This window comes from Diachasma alloeum, unplaced genomic scaffold, assembly GCF_001412515.2.
Source record: "Diachasma alloeum isolate Michigan unplaced genomic scaffold, Dall2.0 Dall_scaffold_00181, whole genome shotgun sequence".
Lineage (NCBI taxonomy): Eukaryota > Metazoa > Arthropoda > Insecta > Hymenoptera > Braconidae > Diachasma > Diachasma alloeum.
Genome location: NW_021680347.1, coordinates 537695 through 556324, shown reverse-complemented (window position 1 = coordinate 556324; position 18630 = coordinate 537695). Strand labels below are relative to the sequence as shown.

The 18630-nt window shown below is 34.5% G+C and overlaps 2 protein-coding genes across 7 annotated transcripts in view; one reads left to right on the top strand and one right to left on the bottom strand.

The window, feature by feature from the left end:
* LOC107046002 (nose resistant to fluoxetine protein 6) overlaps nucleotides 1–14114 on the top strand; it is a 32236-nt gene extending 18122 nt beyond the window's left edge. For 4 of the 5 annotated variants that reach the window (XM_015268459.2, XM_015268467.2, XM_015268456.2 and 1 more), the window contains 13 exons: nucleotides 1438–1842; nucleotides 2693–2937; nucleotides 5958–6151; nucleotides 7138–7250; nucleotides 7349–7558; nucleotides 7649–7853; nucleotides 7941–8106; nucleotides 9677–9756; nucleotides 9840–9935; nucleotides 10015–10147; nucleotides 12278–12452; nucleotides 12545–12687; nucleotides 13876–14114. In XM_015268459.2, the coding sequence (XP_015123945.1) occupies nucleotides 1596–1842; nucleotides 2693–2937; nucleotides 5958–6151; nucleotides 7138–7250; nucleotides 7349–7558; nucleotides 7649–7853; nucleotides 7941–8106; nucleotides 9677–9756; nucleotides 9840–9935; nucleotides 10015–10147; nucleotides 12278–12452; nucleotides 12545–12687; nucleotides 13876–14004 (2136 nt within the window). In that variant the 5' untranslated portion in view covers nucleotides 1438–1595 and the 3' untranslated portion in view covers nucleotides 14005–14114. Of the gene's footprint in view, nucleotides 1–1420; nucleotides 1843–2692; nucleotides 2938–5957; nucleotides 6152–7137; nucleotides 7251–7348; nucleotides 7559–7648; nucleotides 7854–7940; nucleotides 8107–9676; nucleotides 9757–9839; nucleotides 9936–10014; nucleotides 10148–12277; nucleotides 12453–12544; nucleotides 12688–13875 lie in introns of all 5 variants that reach the window. The other variant, XM_015268475.2, reaches the window with a different exon arrangement.
* Nucleotides 1–18630, bottom strand: part of LOC107045974 (collagen alpha-1(XXIII) chain) — a 113556-nt gene that overhangs the window by 58709 nt on the left and 36217 nt on the right. The gene's annotated exons all lie outside the window — the stretch shown is intronic.

The window sequence follows — 18630 nt, the reverse complement described above, 5'->3', positions numbered from 1 at the left end:
ACTGACAGCGATTTAGAAGGATAAAAATCATAAAATTTCGGATTTCACTGAAAATTCAATGTAATTTAGTACTGAATATTCATATTAGATTGGGAATTCAAATAAATTAAGGAATTCTCGTCTTTATGCCCCTTAAAATTCTGAAATTTTACTGAATTTTCAGTGAAACCTGAAATTTCATGATTTTTTCCCCTAAATCGCAGTCAGTGTCACTGTCCTGAAAATTAGTAGTCAACTGTCCATGAAATTTTTTTTTTTCTAACAGTGTGCCTCCGAATTTTTTAATTTGTGCATTGACAATTATTGGATTGTTTCCCTCGTATAGAGTTTCGGAAAGTTGCAAAATACCATATAGGATGCTGCTTTCCATGTAATTTATACCTTAAGGATATCCAAGCATCTTTTATAGTTTGGTACAGACCACACTATAGATTGAATTATTTTCAGTCATCAAATTTGTCAATCAAATTGCGTGAGAAAAGTTTGAAAAAAATCATGAATATTCAGTGTCATTCAAATTTCATTTTGCACAGAATTATTATTTTTTAAACATTCGTTGTTTATAAATGAATAATTAAAATTGTTTAAACTTCCGGAAACCTTTCTTTTTAGGCATGAAATCGATTTATGATAAAATTCTGAATATGAATAAATTTATTACGATTCCGAACAAATGATTTTTATGGTAGAAAATTCATTGTTTATAAATTATTTACAGAAAAGGCTCATAATTTTCAAAAATTGCAACTTTTTAATTATTTCATCAACCTTCCTCCAAAAGTAAACTTTCTAAAATTTCTTCAGATTTTTATAATGTTTTCTAAGAGTTCAATATCAAGATTCAAATTCAGACCTGCAAAGTTTAAATAATAAAATCTTTGTAAAATGTCCGGAAACTTAGGGTCAAGTGGGGCTCAAATGAAAGCTGTGAGGCTCGGCTACAAAAGTAGAAAAGCATTTCACTGGAGAAAAACTAGTCAAAGTACTTGGATATCCTTAAAACATCTAAGATGTGAGCGAGTAAAAAGCCCGTTGAATTTAATGGCGCTCTCCTAGAAATCACTACAGAATTATTCATGGGATTTCAATGTTTTTTACAATGCTTATAAAACTGCTCGTTACGGTTTTGCTACATATTGCATGACTTAGAAGTTTTTCTAATCCACATACGTGTTCTTACTCAAATTAATTCACTTGCAGTGGACTCTAATTCGTTGAAGTGGTTTTGTTACATTATTCATGGAATATCCACTTACTTCTCCCGCTATTGAAGTTGTTTACCGTTGCAGTTGATGTGTTCCACACATCAATTGTTGGATTGATTCAATCCAATAATAAATTATCAACTGGGATTGGATATCTCCAATCTACATTTAATGATTCCGTTTTTGCATGAGGAATTCCTGCAATAATTGCACAGATTATTTTTCCTTTCAGAATATCAAAGTTATTCCAAATACTTGATTAAGGAGTGCGAATCTGAATCAAATGTGTATCTGAGCGGTTCCCACGAGACCTTGTATTCGAAATTTATGAATATTAGGGAGTTTTTTCAACAGAAGTAGTGGAGTGGAACAGTCTTCGTGAAGGAAACCATGGGTTATCCCACATCTAAAAATGAGCAAACACAACTGTATAGATATAATTTCCTGGTGGTGCTATGGTTTTCGATGATATTTAGGATAGCTGATGGAATCAATTTATCCGATGTAACGCAATATACACTGCCAGCATATGCGATTGCAAGTAGAGCGGAGTTACTGCCTCGATCGAGTCTGTGTCACCAAGAGTTGAAACTCTTCAAAGAAGCAGTCGATAATCGTACACTATGGAGCTTACGGAGTAAGTACCAACTTCTAAAAAATAAGTTTCGTCAGCTAAGAAGCATGGCATATTTCAAAGTTAATAACGTTCGGAATAGATCTGCGTGCACTTGTTTTCGACTTTGAAGCGACTTCCTCATATATAGGCTAGTAAATCGGATGTAAATTTCTTCTTTGGTTATTTCATGTCGCAGAGAAAATGTTTTTAGGTTCCACAACTACGTTATTGACTTCAAGAGACTCGGTGTTTTGGAAGGCTTTGTAGTAAGATTCTAAGAATGAGTACTGTAAAAAATTTGGTGTTAAATTGACATCGATCGGTGTCCCAATGAGTCCACACCGTTTTTGGTGTGGAGTTGCGGTGTTAAAATTACATCGCACCATAGGACATCGCATGTAAAATCTGGTGTTAATTCAACACCAAACGGTGCCCCAAAAAGTCCACACCGGATTTTTTACTAACTGTTTACTTAATTTCAAACGAAAAATCGCTGAAATTCAAGTGAGAGAACTTTGTAAATCATGAACCGGGGTTAAGAGTACATTATGTCCCAAATACGTGACGAGGAAAACAACTTTTGAGCTTTCATATTTTCAAGTATTATAATACATAAACATATATAATACACATACATGCCGTTGTGGGCTTCGTACAACTTTTTCGTAATTGCATTTCATCATATGTCACCATACACAGTACATAGCCGAATAAATAAATAAATGAATTCATACATGTATAACTAAATAAAACGTAATTCTCATCTTCTATCAATTAATAATGTAAATAACATGGAAACTCGTCGGAAATTTTTAGGCCTGAATTTTCTATTGAAATATCCCCCATTCACACGGAATTTATCAAATTTCAGTGTTGGATTCCAGCGGACAACCAAAATCAGGTTTTTTGTACGGAAACAATTACTGGCTAGGCAGTGAACACCAATGTTACGACACATTGAACAGTGCACCTTTCGCCTTGAGTCCAAAAATATTGGAGAACAATAGTATCTATAGGAAATCAGAGGAAGAATTGGCACCATTCAAATTGAATTTTTTCGCTGTGTATATTGTACATAATAGCACATTGCAATACCACGTGAAACAACCTGATGAAGTAAGGACTCATTAGCTTTGAGGATATCACTTCACTTATAAAAAATTCACAGACATCACAGAAATTTAATGAGTTCCTTTTTAAATTTACCCTGGAAAAGAAACATTTCGCAATTCAATCAGTCAATGGTTCTTTGAATTATGAATCCTATTCTACCGTAAGAATAAAAATATTTCAGGGAGAAAAAAATTGGAGAAAAATTACCAAACAAGTCATGTAATTGTGTCTTTTTCACCCTATATCGGAGCAAAAATGGAAGAAAATAGTGAATTTTAAACGGGCCGGTGATTTCTGCCGCAAGTGAAAAATGTACCATTCATGGTATCAAAAATTATCCCATGAATGTGAACGATTGCTCAGTATTGCGTAACCATTCACATATGTGGAGGAATTTTTCTATGACAGAAAAAGATATTTTTTACCAAACGCAGTATGGAAAAATTTCACTTTTGTCAGTTCCTACACTGTTAGAAATTTCTTGAAAATTCAGTCACCGCTTCATCTGAATTCTCCGAGGGGCTACTCACTCTCGAAATCACGGTGCCACTTTGGCATGAAATCATTTTAAATCATTCCGAAATCACGTGAAATCACCGAAATCACTGAAATCAAGTGAATTCAGCTCTCCGAAATCATTTTCGAAATCACGTGAAATTGTCTGAAATCAATGGAATCACCGAAATCAGTGGCGCACTGGCGTAGTGCGAACCGTGCAAGTAATTCGTGATTTTGAAATTGACACGCCTGCCAATGATGATAATAAAATGCCGTACTCACTGCCCCACTAAAATGGTAAAATGGATCGCTTTTCATCGTCATTACACTGAGAAAAAAATATCTTTTTACCAAATATTCATTTACTCGAGAGAAGTATTTATTTTTTCAAAATCGTATTTCTCCAATCGAATCACTCCCAGGCGAGCCTAATTAGGTTTCAATTATGACAATCATGTTGCTCTAGAGGATGACTATGTTGAACATAACCTTGGATAAACTTCTCCAATGATTTTTCATTTTTCCTAAATTTCTTATTTTCTACAGGGAAGAATTTCAATTAATTTTTCAATGTTTATAATTATTGAGGGAGTTCACTCAAGGTTTTAACTACCATGATCATCTTCTAGAGCAACATAATTGTCGTAATTGAAACCTAACGAGAATTGCCTGCGAATGACTCGACTGGAGAAATATGGTATTGAAAAAATAAATACTTAGCTCAAGAAAATGGATATTTGGCAAAATCTATATTTTTTCTCAGTGTAGCTCAAGATTGGTGGAGTTGAATCAAACGATTTTCATAGTTTGACACGACGTTTTTTGCCCCCCCTCTATTATTTATTAGCTTTATTTTTCTGAAATCACTGATTTCGAGTTAATGAAATCATTCGAAATCACGAAATCACCTCCCGAGACGCTCGAAATCACCCGAAATCGATTTCATTTCGAAATCATGGCGTCACTCAATTATGGAGCCCCTCGGAATTCTCAATGTTGTGAGTGTGAATTCAATTTCAAATGAAAATATTCATAAAATTTCTCATTCATCTTGAAAATTAAAAAAAGTTGGGTTTTCTATGCTAAGCGATCATTGATATTTCAAAGAAAGATAAAATTTTCAAGCGACTGAACTTCTAATACATTGAGAATTCAGTAAAGTTTTCGCCTGAATTTTCCCCATTTTCCAGTGCCGCATGGATCTGGAAATCGAGAATTACTTGAATATTTTAAGAAATTAACTAATAATTAACTAATAATTAACTAATTTGTCAGTGAAGAAATATACAGAAATTTCATGTAACTTTATAGTTGTTCAAAATTTCAAGCTTTTTCACGTGAAATTTCAAGAGTAATTTTCTAACAGTGCATCTTCTTCACAGTGGCGCCAGAAAAAAATACCCTACCCTATTTTTGCACCCATAGATGTGGTTTTTTTATCGAACCTGACAAACGTAATTTTATAATCCGAGCCGAAGGCGAGGATTATAATCACATAAGTCAGCTAATACCTTTATCGCTGTGTGACATACAATATTCTATGTCAGTGGGCCCGAAAACCGCGAACCGAGTGAAACGAGGTTAGAATCGCGGTTTATCAGACCTAATGATATAAATCCCTATTTTTATTGAACTCAAATTTTGCTCCACGATTACCTTTCGTGTAGTAAAATTTGCCACGATTTTCTAATACTTTTGAATCAACTTTTCTCTCCGTGTTGAATTGAGTAAAAATAAGCTTGAATAAAGTCAAATTTTTTCGCGAGTGGATTTTATGATCGAAGCAAATTTTGAAAACTTGACATTGCATTGTTCTTTTCTGGGTAAATCTTCCTAAAAGAAAAAATAATCATCGACAAATTATAACGGTTCAGTACGGTATACGGTTTTTTAGTCATAAACTCATAAATTTTATTGTTAATAATCTTCTAAAATTTATAATAATCTAAAAAAATTGTTAGCAATCTGAGAAAATTTATCTTTTCCCTCACATTTTCTTTTGGAAAATGTGAAGCAATGGACAAGCACAAAATCCCTCAAAACCCGAACCCTTTGCGGTTTTTTCTCAGTTTAAGACATTTTGGTATTGAATATTTTCTTTCTTAGTGTGGGCTTTCGATAGTTTTGTTTGGCCTTTATCATAAGGAGGAAAATATGAACGAAAAATAACTGCAAAATCTAGGTAATCCGAGAGCGAAATTGTATTGCAGGAACTTGCATTTCAAATGAAGGAAAAAATGGGAAGCAAAGGATAAATATTCTCCTTTGTAACGTAATTTTTCGCAAATGAACATTAACAGTCCAATTTGTTATTTATTGATAAAAAGTACCAGAAGGATCGTACACTATTCAGTAATTCTGACTGCATTTTTCATGCTATTTGCCGCCAATTTTTTTGTCAGTGCACTTTGCTACTGAATTAATGCCGAATATCTACACGGGATTATACATGAAAGTCAATTTGCTCTGTAAATTTTCATAAAGGGAATCTGATATTATCATTCATAACCGAAAATTTATCCTAGAATTTGATAACATTGGGATTATGTCTTCCTGCTACATGCAGTACTGGAGAATTGAGCCAAATTTTGGTAAAAATTTTTAATGAAAGGACGCTTCTAATCGGTCATCTCAATAGAATGGACTTCAAACTTCAGGAAGTGAAGAATCTCACTTATGATCTTCACCACTTTGTTAATTTCCGTATGATTTTTATGGGGTATGTAACCATTCTTTACAAGGATAAAAAAATAGAGAAAAATTACCGAACAATTCAAGTAATCGTGAAGCGAACTCGATTTTCAGTACTTTTTTGATAATACTGTTTTACGTTCACCTCGTGTCGACAAGTGCCTTTTCGTTTACTCATAAACGAAAAGTCTTTTCGTTTTCTTGTAAACGAAAAAGGCACAGTTTAGCCACTCGCTGAATGTAACATCACTGTTAAAAAATATTGTTCGATACATGAGAGACGGGAATTTTCACCTCGTGTGATTGGTATGTGATATGTGATATGTCTCACTCGTATCGAACTACACTATTTCACCCTACACTGAGAGAAAAACAAACACATTGTCAAACAAGTCTTGCTTGGGCCAACAAAATCGCTAGTTGAAAATTGTAAAAAAAAAATTTGTTTGGTTTGAATTTGAAAGCCTCATACATGAATAATTGTTCTGCTTTCGACAGCAACGAAATATTTCGCTCAAGAGGCGGATAATTCACACCAGACGGTGCCTTTTCAAGATGAAAATATCTCATATAGAGGAAAATTTATCAACAAATATTTTATCCCTAAGTTTCAAGATTGCTATCATATCATTATTATTGTTTCATATAAGGGTTCATTTCTTGTCTGTGATTATTAGACAGCCGAAACGAAAAACTCCTATCCCTTGTTCCGCATAAAACAAAGATTTTTCGGGAGCAAAATACGCATGGGAGTATCGAATAACGAAGGAGCAGTGCTAGAAATGACATTTCTTGCGTGTACAGAGAATGCAATTTTTTTTTAAGTACTAAATCTATTTTTGCGACAAAAATTTTCCATTCCGGCGCACTCTATGCATGTTTGGCATAAAAAAATAGTTTTTTGATCATTTTCAAAAAACTATTTTCTTGGCAGAAGTAAGACTTGTTTGAGAACTTTATCGTTTTTCTCTCAGTGAATTTCGGTGGGCGTAACAAAATTATTACTTTGTCTAGATTACTGATAATCATAACCATGTTGATCATCATTGTTGCAACCACCTATGACCTTTGTGTCCATCAAAAGTATTTGCGAGTAAAGGACTTGCGTGATAACTTTGGGAATAATGGTGAGAAAAAACAATAGCGATGTGATTTCACTTGCTTTTCGTAGAAGAAAAAACTGATAAAATGTCCTCCTTTTTTGTTGATAAACCATCCCATGTAGATGCTGTTTCCCACAAAGGATTATCTGAAACAACTTCGTCCAGGAAAGCCACAAAAATACTGATGTGTTTTTCGGCTTACACTAATTCCAAAGATATATTCACAATATCCAAGAAAGAGGGTTCAATTGATGCTCTCCATGGCATTAGAGTTTTAGGAATGGGGTGGATGATACTGCTGCACACGTTATTATTCGGAGAATCATTCATGGGTGAGACATGTCAAATTTTACTATGGGATGAAAGGTAACAGAATACCTGATCGAAATACATGTAAACAAAATGGAATTTGTTTTATTCAGATAATAAAACCATGGCGTATCGGATGATTCAATCATTACCATTACAAGTTCTCAGTAACGGCTCGGTGTCAGTTGATACTTTTTTCTTCATGAGTGGATTTTTATTGGCTTATACATTTCTTGAGAGTGCAAGAAAAAAGAGCGAGGATTCAAAGAATATCTCGTGGCAAATTTTTTTCCAGCGAATTATAAGAAGATACTTCAGGTGATGGCACTAAAATGAAGCCGCAAAAATATTGGGGTAATGGATCTAATGGAATTCAATTTTTTTATAACTCATTATTGGTTTCAGGCTCACTCCTCCCTATGTGATAATCATTGGCACTGCTGATATAGTTTTTTCATGGTATGGCAAAACCTCACAGTTCTACATACATGAAAGGCCTTATGAAACTTGTCCCTCATATTGGTGGAGAAATGTCTTTTACATAAATAATCTGTTCAAACGTTCAGAAATGGTGAGTTGCCGCATTTTTTCCACTTGCGATGATGGCGAAGTTCACACAGAGAAACCTAAACGTAAATTGCATTTCAGAAGTCGTCTTGTATGCTTTCTGAAGCGTATTTTACTGTTGAAGTTGAAGTGTAAATTACGTCCAAAATTGTTGTAATTTACGGTTTCGTATTTGTAAATTACGATATTTTATTCCGTATTTTACCTTTGCTTATCGGTAATTAACGACAAAGGATAAAAAGTAATTTCAAGCGTAAAATACGATTTTTTTTATAGAACACATTTCTATTAAGGATATCACGTATGAAAAAATCGTATAGGAACTTTCTATACGGATTGTGTGTAAGAATTCTATAGGATTACCATATATGATATTCGGATATTTCTATACGAATATTTTCTATACGAATTATTTCTATACATAAATATTTACATAAACTTTTGTTTTCATACAAAAGATGTCTAAACGCTCCAGAGAAAAACGTAGAGAAATGTCGCAACTCCTAACGAAATGTTTCTATACATGAGAAAGTGGGTCGTATAGGATCAAATCTATAGAAATCGTATAGAAATAATTTGTATAAAAAATATCCGTATAGAAATATCCGAATATCATATACGAAAATCCTATAGAAATTCTATACGCAATCCGTATAGAAAATTTCTATACGATTTTTTCATACGTGTATCCAAGTATCTTTTACAGTTTGGTACAGACTGTAGATTCCACCATTTTCAAGCATAAAATTTGTCAATTAAAATATGTGAGAAAAATTTGAAAAAAAATCATGAATATTCAGCGCCATTCAAATTACATTTTGCATAGAATTATTATTTTTTTTCAACATCGGTGGTTTATAAATAGAAATGATTGAAATTATTTAAACTGTCGGAAACCTAATTTTTTTAGGCATGAAATTGATTTCTGGTAAAATTCTGCATATGAATAAATTTGTTACGATTCCGAACTACTGATTTTTAGGGTGGAAAGTTTATTGTTTTCAAGTTATTTATAGCAAGTGCTCATAATTTTCAAAAATTGCAATTTTTTAATTATTTCATCAGACTTTTTTTAAAAGTAAATTTTATAATTTGTTTTCAGATTTTTTAAAATGTTTTCTAACTGCTCAATATCGAGTTTCAAATTGAGACCTGCAAACTTTAAATAATAAAATCATGGTTAAATATCCGGAAACTTGGAGTCAAATGGAGGTCAAATGAAAGCTTTGATGTTCATCTACAAAAGTAACAAAGCATTTCATTGGAGAAAAAATAACCAAAGTGCTTGGATGATTTTTTAATGCAAAATACGCTTAATGAAACAAGCGTATTTCGTTATAAACATGCTCTATTTTGGGTGTAATTTACGTTTTTATTTTAATCGTAAAACAAGTCTTTTTGAAGCCTAAATTTCGATTTTCATGACGGAAAAAAGCCACCAGACATCATATTGGCGTTAAGTGTAAATTACGTTTAGCAAACCGTAAATTACGCTTAACAAAATATAATTTACGTTTACGTTTTTCTGTGTGTTCCTTTTGATATTAAGAATAACGAAAAAAAACATGTTTCAGTGTTTATACTGGAGTTATTATCTTTCCAATGACATGCAATTCTTCATCATTGGCTCCTTTTTGCTATTTTTATCACAGAGGTAAAGTATGTTTCTTTGTTAGTTCTAATAGTCCATCTTCATTCATCGCACTTCATTAAGCGTCGTCATTTCCGGTGTTTCAGATACCATTACACAGCAGTAGGAATCTTCTCCACAATGTTCCTCGTAACTACTATTGCAGCAGGGGTCATAACTTATATGTCTGACTATGCACCTACGTAAACAAACACAAATTATACTTTTTTTGGTGTTCACGTATTCTAGAGAGACAATACAGTTAATTGATTGTTTTTGTAGTGTGGATGAGCAGCTGAATACCCTGGATATCTTCTATGATCCTCCGTGGATGCGTATCGGGCCGTACCTGGTCGGACTGGCGACCGCTTATATCTTGATCACTGTATTGAGGAAGAGATTGAATGTGAAAACGGTAATTGTATTTCTTTGTCCTACCGGCCGTAAGGCAGGGATTCACGGACGCATAGCATTATGAGAAAATAGTACATTTTGACACTAGGCCATGAGGAATTTTTGTGGCGAATATGAGGTTACAGGACGAGCCGAAGGCGAGTTCTGTAATCATATGTGGTAGAAAAGTTCCCACGGCCGTGTGGAACAATATTTTTTGTCATTAGGCCCGAAAACGGCGATTTAACCGAGCGTAGCGAGGTTAAAATCGCGGTTGATCGGGCCCAGTGACGAAAAATATTGTTCATCACACGACCGAAAAAAAATTTTCCAGTTGATTATCGCCAGAATAGTATATAGTGCTACTAGTGCGGGAAGTTCTACTTTTTTTCCCGCACGTATAACACATGCTATTTTTTGTGACACCTGCTGAGTTCGCTGTTCGGAAGAGTAGTGGGGGAAAGGAGGAAGAAAACATGAACGAAAAATGACTGCACAATCTAGGTAATCCGAGAGCGAAATTGTATTGCAGGAATTTGCATTTCAAATGAAGGAAAAAATGGGAGGCAAAAGGATAAATGTTCCCTTTTGTGACGTGATTTTTCGCAAATGGATAGTCCAATTTGTTAGTTATTGACAAAAAGTACAAGAAGGATCGTACACTATTCAGTAATTTTTCGCAAATGAACAATCCAATTTGTTAGTTATTGATAAAAAGTACAAGAAGGATCGCTCGCTGTTTTTGAAGAGTGGGGGAAAGTGGCGGTTTTTGGGCCCGAGTGAGTAAAGTTCACGAGCGTGTGAAATAGCATATTGCGATACGAGAGCGTAATAGTATCTTTCAAAGAGCAATACCAATCCCCGGATGAGGAAAAGGGAAAAGCAGTATAGAAAGAGAAATAACCAAGTCTTTTAGTAGATAAAACAACATGTTTTCGAAAAATTCGGAGAAAAATCAGGAGATCGTTCAATCCTTCTCAATACTATAAAAAATCCCTATTTACTTTCGAAAGGGCGCGGGTTAGGAGTTGATCGATTTGAAATAGAATACCTGATATTTTCTTCAATATTTCGAAAAGTAGTCAATCGATTTCAATTTTTTCCTCTCAAAATATTCGTCTCCATGCCGTTTATCGTAATTCATCACAATATGTATCGGTTCATAGCAAGTTACCAAGATATTCCCATTTTTCCGTTTTCCACTCAAAATTCTTATACGCGTAGGGGAGGGTGTGCTTGTACCGCCCACCTAAGGGAAAATGCCAGTTTTATATTTTATATTTAAATTTGAGTATAAAAAACGTATTTATGAGACTTCTTTAACTATTGAACTCGTTATTCTCGAAGTGTAGACGCCTAATTCTCCTTAGAATCCACAAAATTGATTGAAAATAAGAGAGAGAGCCTATTGAGCGGTACTACCCGCCGTCGGGTAATACCGCTCGGCACGATTCCAATGCCGCTCATAGGGTTTTGCGTGTATCGCTCGCGCCGCAACCTAACCTGTACTCGAGTGCTGTCGAGCAACTATGTGGCCGATCCTATGAGCGGTATTACCGGCTCCGCTCGGCGTCAACAAAATTGTTGATAATTATTGACACGAGTGGAGTTTTGATTTCGAATTGGTCTCAAATTACGTGTGAAAGTACCACGAATCGAATAACCACAGTTTAATATGAGAATTCAGCGTTTGAAACTATCAAAAACCTTAATTAAAAGTCCACAAATTTTGCACTGTAAAGACCTCAAAACTTCGTTACGTGTTTTTTCATATTTAAAGTGGTAAATAAAGTGAAAATTTTCCGACAATCACATCCTATCATCAAATTCTTCATGATCAGGAACAGAAAGAAATTTTTAAGTTGATGGTTGCGGAGAAAATCGGGTGAGCGGTATTACCCGCTGAGCGGTACAGACACACCCTCCCCTAATAACTTTTAAAAGAATCAAATCACATTGAATTTCAGTCATCACAAAATTCGCCGATTAATACATTTTTGTGTTTGACTTCTTAAATAAAGACGTCTTTTAGACAATAGTTTCTACAATCTAGTAGTCCAATTTTGACCACTAGTGGTGGAACTCAACAAATTAGTTTCTCCTGAAAATTATGATGACTAAAATTGTTCTTTCTCTTCGATTTGGATTTTAGAAGACTTTGTGGCTTTTCTGGTTCCTCGGTCTTTCTTGTATTGTTCTCGTACTCTTCGGTCTCTACGAAAGGCGAATACCTATTGTTCCAACATCCTTCTACATCGCTTTGTATAGAACCGTTTGGAGCCTTGGGATTGCATGGATAGTAGTGGCGTGCAGTACAAATCACGGCGGTGAGTAATCTACCAGAAATTTTGTGACATTTGAAATGTTGGTTCAATAAATTCAGTGTGGTTACGTATTTTATGCAACTTTTTCTATCCAGGTATCATTAACAGAATATTATCCTTCAAAATTTGGCAGCCATTCAGTAAATTGTCATACTGTGCCTATTTACTCAATCCGATATTGATTGCTGTTCTTCATTTAAGCAGTGAAGCGTCGCTCCATGCGGAGCTTATCCCGCTCGTAAGGATAATTTTAATTGCAATTAATGGTAGGGGAAAGTCGGGCAAAATGGGACGTTTCGTGATCTTCTCTAATGGTCAATATCTTCACTTATATGTGAAGGTATTGACAATAGGGAACTTGCATAGAGTCCACTTTTCGACTATTTTTAAATGAATAGAGTATTTATAGTCTATGAACCATTCCAGACTAAAAAGTTTTCCGAAAGGTGGTCCGGATATTTTGTAATAACTGATTAAAAATGCATCAATTTTGAATACTTTTTTTGGGGTCATGACGTCAACTTACCGGAATTAAGTTCTGCTTGCGCCTACTAGAAACGCTATTGAGGTATTCTAGCCTCTCAAAGTGCGAGAGGTTCAACCAAAACAAATCGGGGGGGTTATGTTTGAAATAATCATTAAAAGTGGGTAAAATATATATATATATATATAACTAACAAATGAAGTTTGTGCTGAAAAATGATTTTCAAAAAGCGGGCTCGGGGAATTTACCAACGGTAGATGTGACTATGTTGATAGATTTTATGGGTTTAAATCTGTATCAAAATGTCGAAAGTCGTGGTTGTATGATTTTCACTGTTGTATTTTTACATCCTGGTACAAAACAATATTTATAAGGAACTTTCATTACTCAATCCGGTTTTTTAGACATTTTGCAGTCAAATACATGAGTATTTTCCTAGATTTCAGCAGCTGTACTGAACCGCTTGACGGCGCTACACGAAAATTTCTGCCTCCGGTGAATTGACGTCACAGGCCTTTTTAGAACGTTTAAAAAATGCAATTTTTAAAAGCAAGTAAATAATTATTAAACTATTTTCCGCGTGTTTCCTTAACAAATATGAGTTCTTGGGGGCAGATATTTGAGAATAAAAAATAGAAAAAACATGCAAGTTTCCTATTGGAAAAGATAATACGTCCCATTTTATCCGATCCTCCCTTAATAGTTCAATTTTCATCAGCACATGGATAAAAAAACCCAAATGTGGCTTTTCATTGCGGAATCAGGGATATGCAGTATCCTTAATCGAGAGTAAAATATACCGTATCCCCGATTAGAGAGTATAATGTACTAGATTGAGAACTATATATTGTATATTTGAATAAAGAATATTTGATTCTCTATTCAGGATTATGCATATACCTGATTTTTCCGTGCATTGTGTAATTAATGTTTACTTTTTAGGCATACGTTGCCTTCGGCGTTTTCGTCATATCGTATCTGGGTGCCTATTGTCTATCGGTGATGTTTGAGCTACCATTTTTTTTACTCGTGAACATTTATTTCGACAAAAAAACCAAGGGAAAAAATTGACCACCGATGAATAACATAGCTTCAAAGAATTTTATCATGGAATATTTGAAATATACGAACATCAAGATTGTAATTATTGGAATCCTTGAAATAAATTAAGCTAAACTTTATATTATGAGTATGATTTATTAACGGGAAAGGGTCCTCCATCCACCCTTTTTTGGGAATTGACAAGAATCTATTAATTTCAGTAACACCTACTTCGTACATATGCATCACCACCGAAAATTAAGGGGATGTAAGGATATTTTTTAGTAGTCTTGAATATATGAAAAAATTTGGGCAATTCGCTGAAATCGCATACTCGAATCTAAGCTCAATATTTTGGACAGTGCTTCTTTTTGCCCTGTGTATAATTCATGGTGCAGAATGATATTGTATCGCTATAACAGAATTTCCCCTTCCATTGATCGAAGATCATGTGATTCAATGAACTTTTGAAGATTTCAAATTAAAATTGAAAACACACAGAGAAAACCGAACGAAAATTACGTTTAAGAGGTCGTGTCTTTGACGCTTTTTGAAGCGTATTTTACGCTTGAATTTGAAGCGTAAATTACGCTCAAAATCGCCGTAAATGGCGATTACATAAATACAATTTCGGGTTTTATATTCGTACATTACGATTCCATAAACGTAATTTATGGTTTCATATTCGTAAATTAAGATGATTTGTTCTGTATTTTATGTTTACGTATCCGTAATTTCAAAGTTATTTTGAGCATAAAATAACGTATCTTTTTTGAAAATTATGCATAAGTCAATCGTAAAATACGTTTCTATTAAGATCGTAATTTACGATTTCTTAAACGTGAAATACATTACGTTTTTATTTTGACCATAAATGACGCCTTTTTGAAGCTTTTCATAACGGAAAAAAACCACCAAATATCATATTGCCGATAAGCGAACAATTGGGTTTAGCAAACCGTAAATTACGCTTAGCAAAACGTAATTTACGTTTAGGTTTTTCTATGTGGCATTGTCTTTAATCGTGAACTTTATCCATTTTCCGACGATAATGGTAATTTTCTGCCGCAAGACATTCCCATAACACAAAATGAAAAATGAAACTTGAAAAGTTAATTCCACCGTATTCATCACTTTTTTCTGGCAATTCAATACTTGTTTCGAGAACTTTGAAAATTTGCGGTGAAAATCCTATTGCAAAATTTCGTCATTGGATACAGTTCAGTCATACATTTTCTTGAACATTCCTTTTTCTCGGATGTCAGCCAATCAGAGAGCAGTATTCGAGGCTGACATCTGAATAAAAGAAATATTCCAACAAATACCACTCGTGCCTCAAAGCTATCGGTTATTTTCACCAAATTCTTCTACATAGAAAAAATGTGCCATATCTCGCACAAAAATTTTTAATCTACAAAATTGCTATACAACGAAGTTATCGGAAATGGAGTGGCTATTTGCACCAGACACGGAAGGATCCGTGTGCCCACCCGTGACTGCATTAGTCCTGGGACAGATACGTTCGAATGTGGGTGGAGGAGGGGGGCGGGGGGGGGTGTACACTGATACGCTTACGGCTGATGCAAATCGCCACTCCGTATTGGAACATAACCGCAAATTTTGGAGCGCTCGTGGTATTCCTACTGGTCACCATTGAATGTTCAATTTTTCATGATTTCATTAATAATTTATCTTAATAACAATGTTGGGAAGTGTTGAAGATACGTGTGAAACGTCATTCTATCGTTTAAGGACCGATTAAATGAGTGAGAAATAGCTTTCATCACAACATAATCAATATATTTTTGCAAATAAATTATCAATTTAAATTGAATTGAATGATTCATGGAATTTTCATATCACTTTCAATTACTCAATGTATTCTCATTTAATTCATCACATGAACAACTCGTGATGATGAATCGAATTTTCTCCGATAAATTTCGATTGAACATTACAATGAATATCAGATATTCTCAATTTTCTCTAATCCGAGAATTACCCAATGTCATGAAAATTTTTTATTTCTCCCTGAATATTGCTTGCAAAATAAATTTTTTCAACAGATGGTGCAATCAATCTCATGATCGAACTCGGTCAAGATGGCATTCGGAAGAATATTTGAAATCACAGTTGGATTAATTGTTTTAAATCATAATTGGATGAATTTAAACAATTATTCTTCCTATATTTGACACAAAAAATTGAAAATTTCGGATTCGACAAATACAGTATAGATTTTGTCTGATATACATACAGTATTTTGTCATTGGGCCCGAAATTGTGGTTTATCGGGGCTAGTGATATAAATGGAAATTTCGTAAAATCATTTTCTTATTTAATTCAAACAATTAATCAACAAATAATTTTTTATCTGATTCAAACAATTATTGTTGCCTTCATCGACTACACATGAGGATCGAAAAACTCAATAACTTAAGAGAATGCAATAAATTCAGTCATTTAGATTTTTTTTCCGGGAATTCATGAGGACTAACTTTTCGGTGGTATTGTTTTGGGATTTACCTTAAGTGATCGAGAAGTCCCTGTTCGTACGTCGACGGTTTGGCTGCGGAAAAAGAGCAATAGAGCGAGAGAGAATCTATCTGTGCGGAGTGCTAACTCCCGAAAACATGGTACCACTCTGTGATGAAATCAATCCGAAGTCACGTTGAAATTACATGAAATCGTTGAAATAACCGAAATCGCTGAAATCAGGTGATTTCAACTCTCTGAAATCATTTCCGAAAACACGCTGAAGTCTTGAAATCATGCCGAAGTCATTTACAATTAATAAATGTTTTGTAAGAGAATGGGACGACCTTTATTCATCGTGATTTCAATTATTTATTTCATCGCCTCTGAAATCACTGAGTTCGAATCTATGAATCATTCAAAGTCAATTGCAGTCACGAATCATATCGCGATTCACTCGAAGTCAGCGATTTCATGTCTTCCCGAAATCCCTTAAATCAATCGCAAAATCTCTGAAATCAACCCTGAAATCATGTGAAGTCGACTTCATTTCGAAATCATGATTTTTTTTATACATTCTTTGATTTTTTCAAAAACCCAGATAGCCTAAGAGAATGGGTGAAATAGGAATTTTTCTAAAAGATGCATTTTAACATGGGTTCTTATGGGAATTCGGAAAAAAAATATTAAAAATAGTAAAAAAATCGCCATTTTCCTGAAATTTCGCACTTGAGTGGAGCTTTCCGGAAGAAACATAAAGAAAATAATCCAAGTAGCTTAGGAGAATTGTTTAGAAGGGATAATTAAAGACCTCATGAAAAATAGAAATTCTACGTGCGCAACTTGGAATAGCGACAACGCCGAGATTAGAAATCGGNACGAATGGAATTGTGATGGTACATTTCGCTATGGGAAGGAACATAACAGCTGAATGAATCAGTGCTGCCATCTTGTACCTCGAATGGCACGACGTTGTCACTTTTTCTATCCATATTAATTACTTTCCGATTATCCAAAAGACAAGTTGAAAAATAAAAGAAGGTTTGACATATGTGGGAAAAAATATAAAACTTAATAAAAAAATATTTCAAACACAAAAATGGTCGAAATAGATTGAAAATTTGTAATTGAAGTATCGCTTTTTTTGTTCATCCATTGGTTTTCTGCGAAAGAACAATAGATTCCCTTCCGTCTCACCTCCTACGCCCATCCCGTCATAAATACCTTAACGGTGAGGGAAGTCAACTTCCCGAACTAATTGAAATCTTAGAGAAGAAAAATCATAGGGAGTATCCACTGTATTCCACCTGAATGGTTTTATATTGGATATTACGATGTCATTTGCTTAGTCCAATAATATATTATTCCATCTATCTTGCTATAAATCCACTGCAGAGAGATGTTTCTCGGATCAGGAATGTATATTTCAACCGACAGTTTATTTCTTTCCTTCAGTGCATATTTGCTTCAGTTGTAAAATTCTACGCGAAAGGCAAAATCCATTTACAGTGGAAATAATACGATGGAAGCAATGTCCAAATAGTTTTCTATTTTTCCCCCGCAAGAAAAACTAGTAACTCTGAAATTGAGTGATTTCGAAGGATGCCATTAAGCCAAAAAGGTGTATTGATTACAACGGTATATGGTATACTAGCAATAAATATAACCAATCGCATCGTACTGGCTCGTTACGAGGTCCCGGGTCATTGGGAAGTGCAAAAAGAAACATGAAACAGAATGGGTGAACACAGAATGGCCCCGCGGGCGTAATCCCTGTTCGTAAATCTCGATTTACCGTCCATTCGCGGAGGGAAGACGACCCGAGCATGTATTCCAAAACTTATAATCGATTGTCCCCCGGGAGGACCATCGTGTAAAAAATATCGGCTGGTGAATTGAATTCCAGGGAAGAGAATTAGGTGCTCCAATTGCTTTGATTGTTTATACGAGGCGAAATTATTAATCATTGAATAATCGATGGAAAAGGGTTTGTTCAATCCTTTGTTTAACATTCATTATCAAATTAATGTAGATATTGAATAATTGTTGATTCTCGGAAACATTCGCTCTGATAAATTGAGTCATTATGATCGAAGTGAAGTACCTAGTTCAGGGGGGAAACTGAGGGAATTTATCAGCAATGCGTCGTCCGGTGATTTCAAGTATTGACAGTTCGTTAAT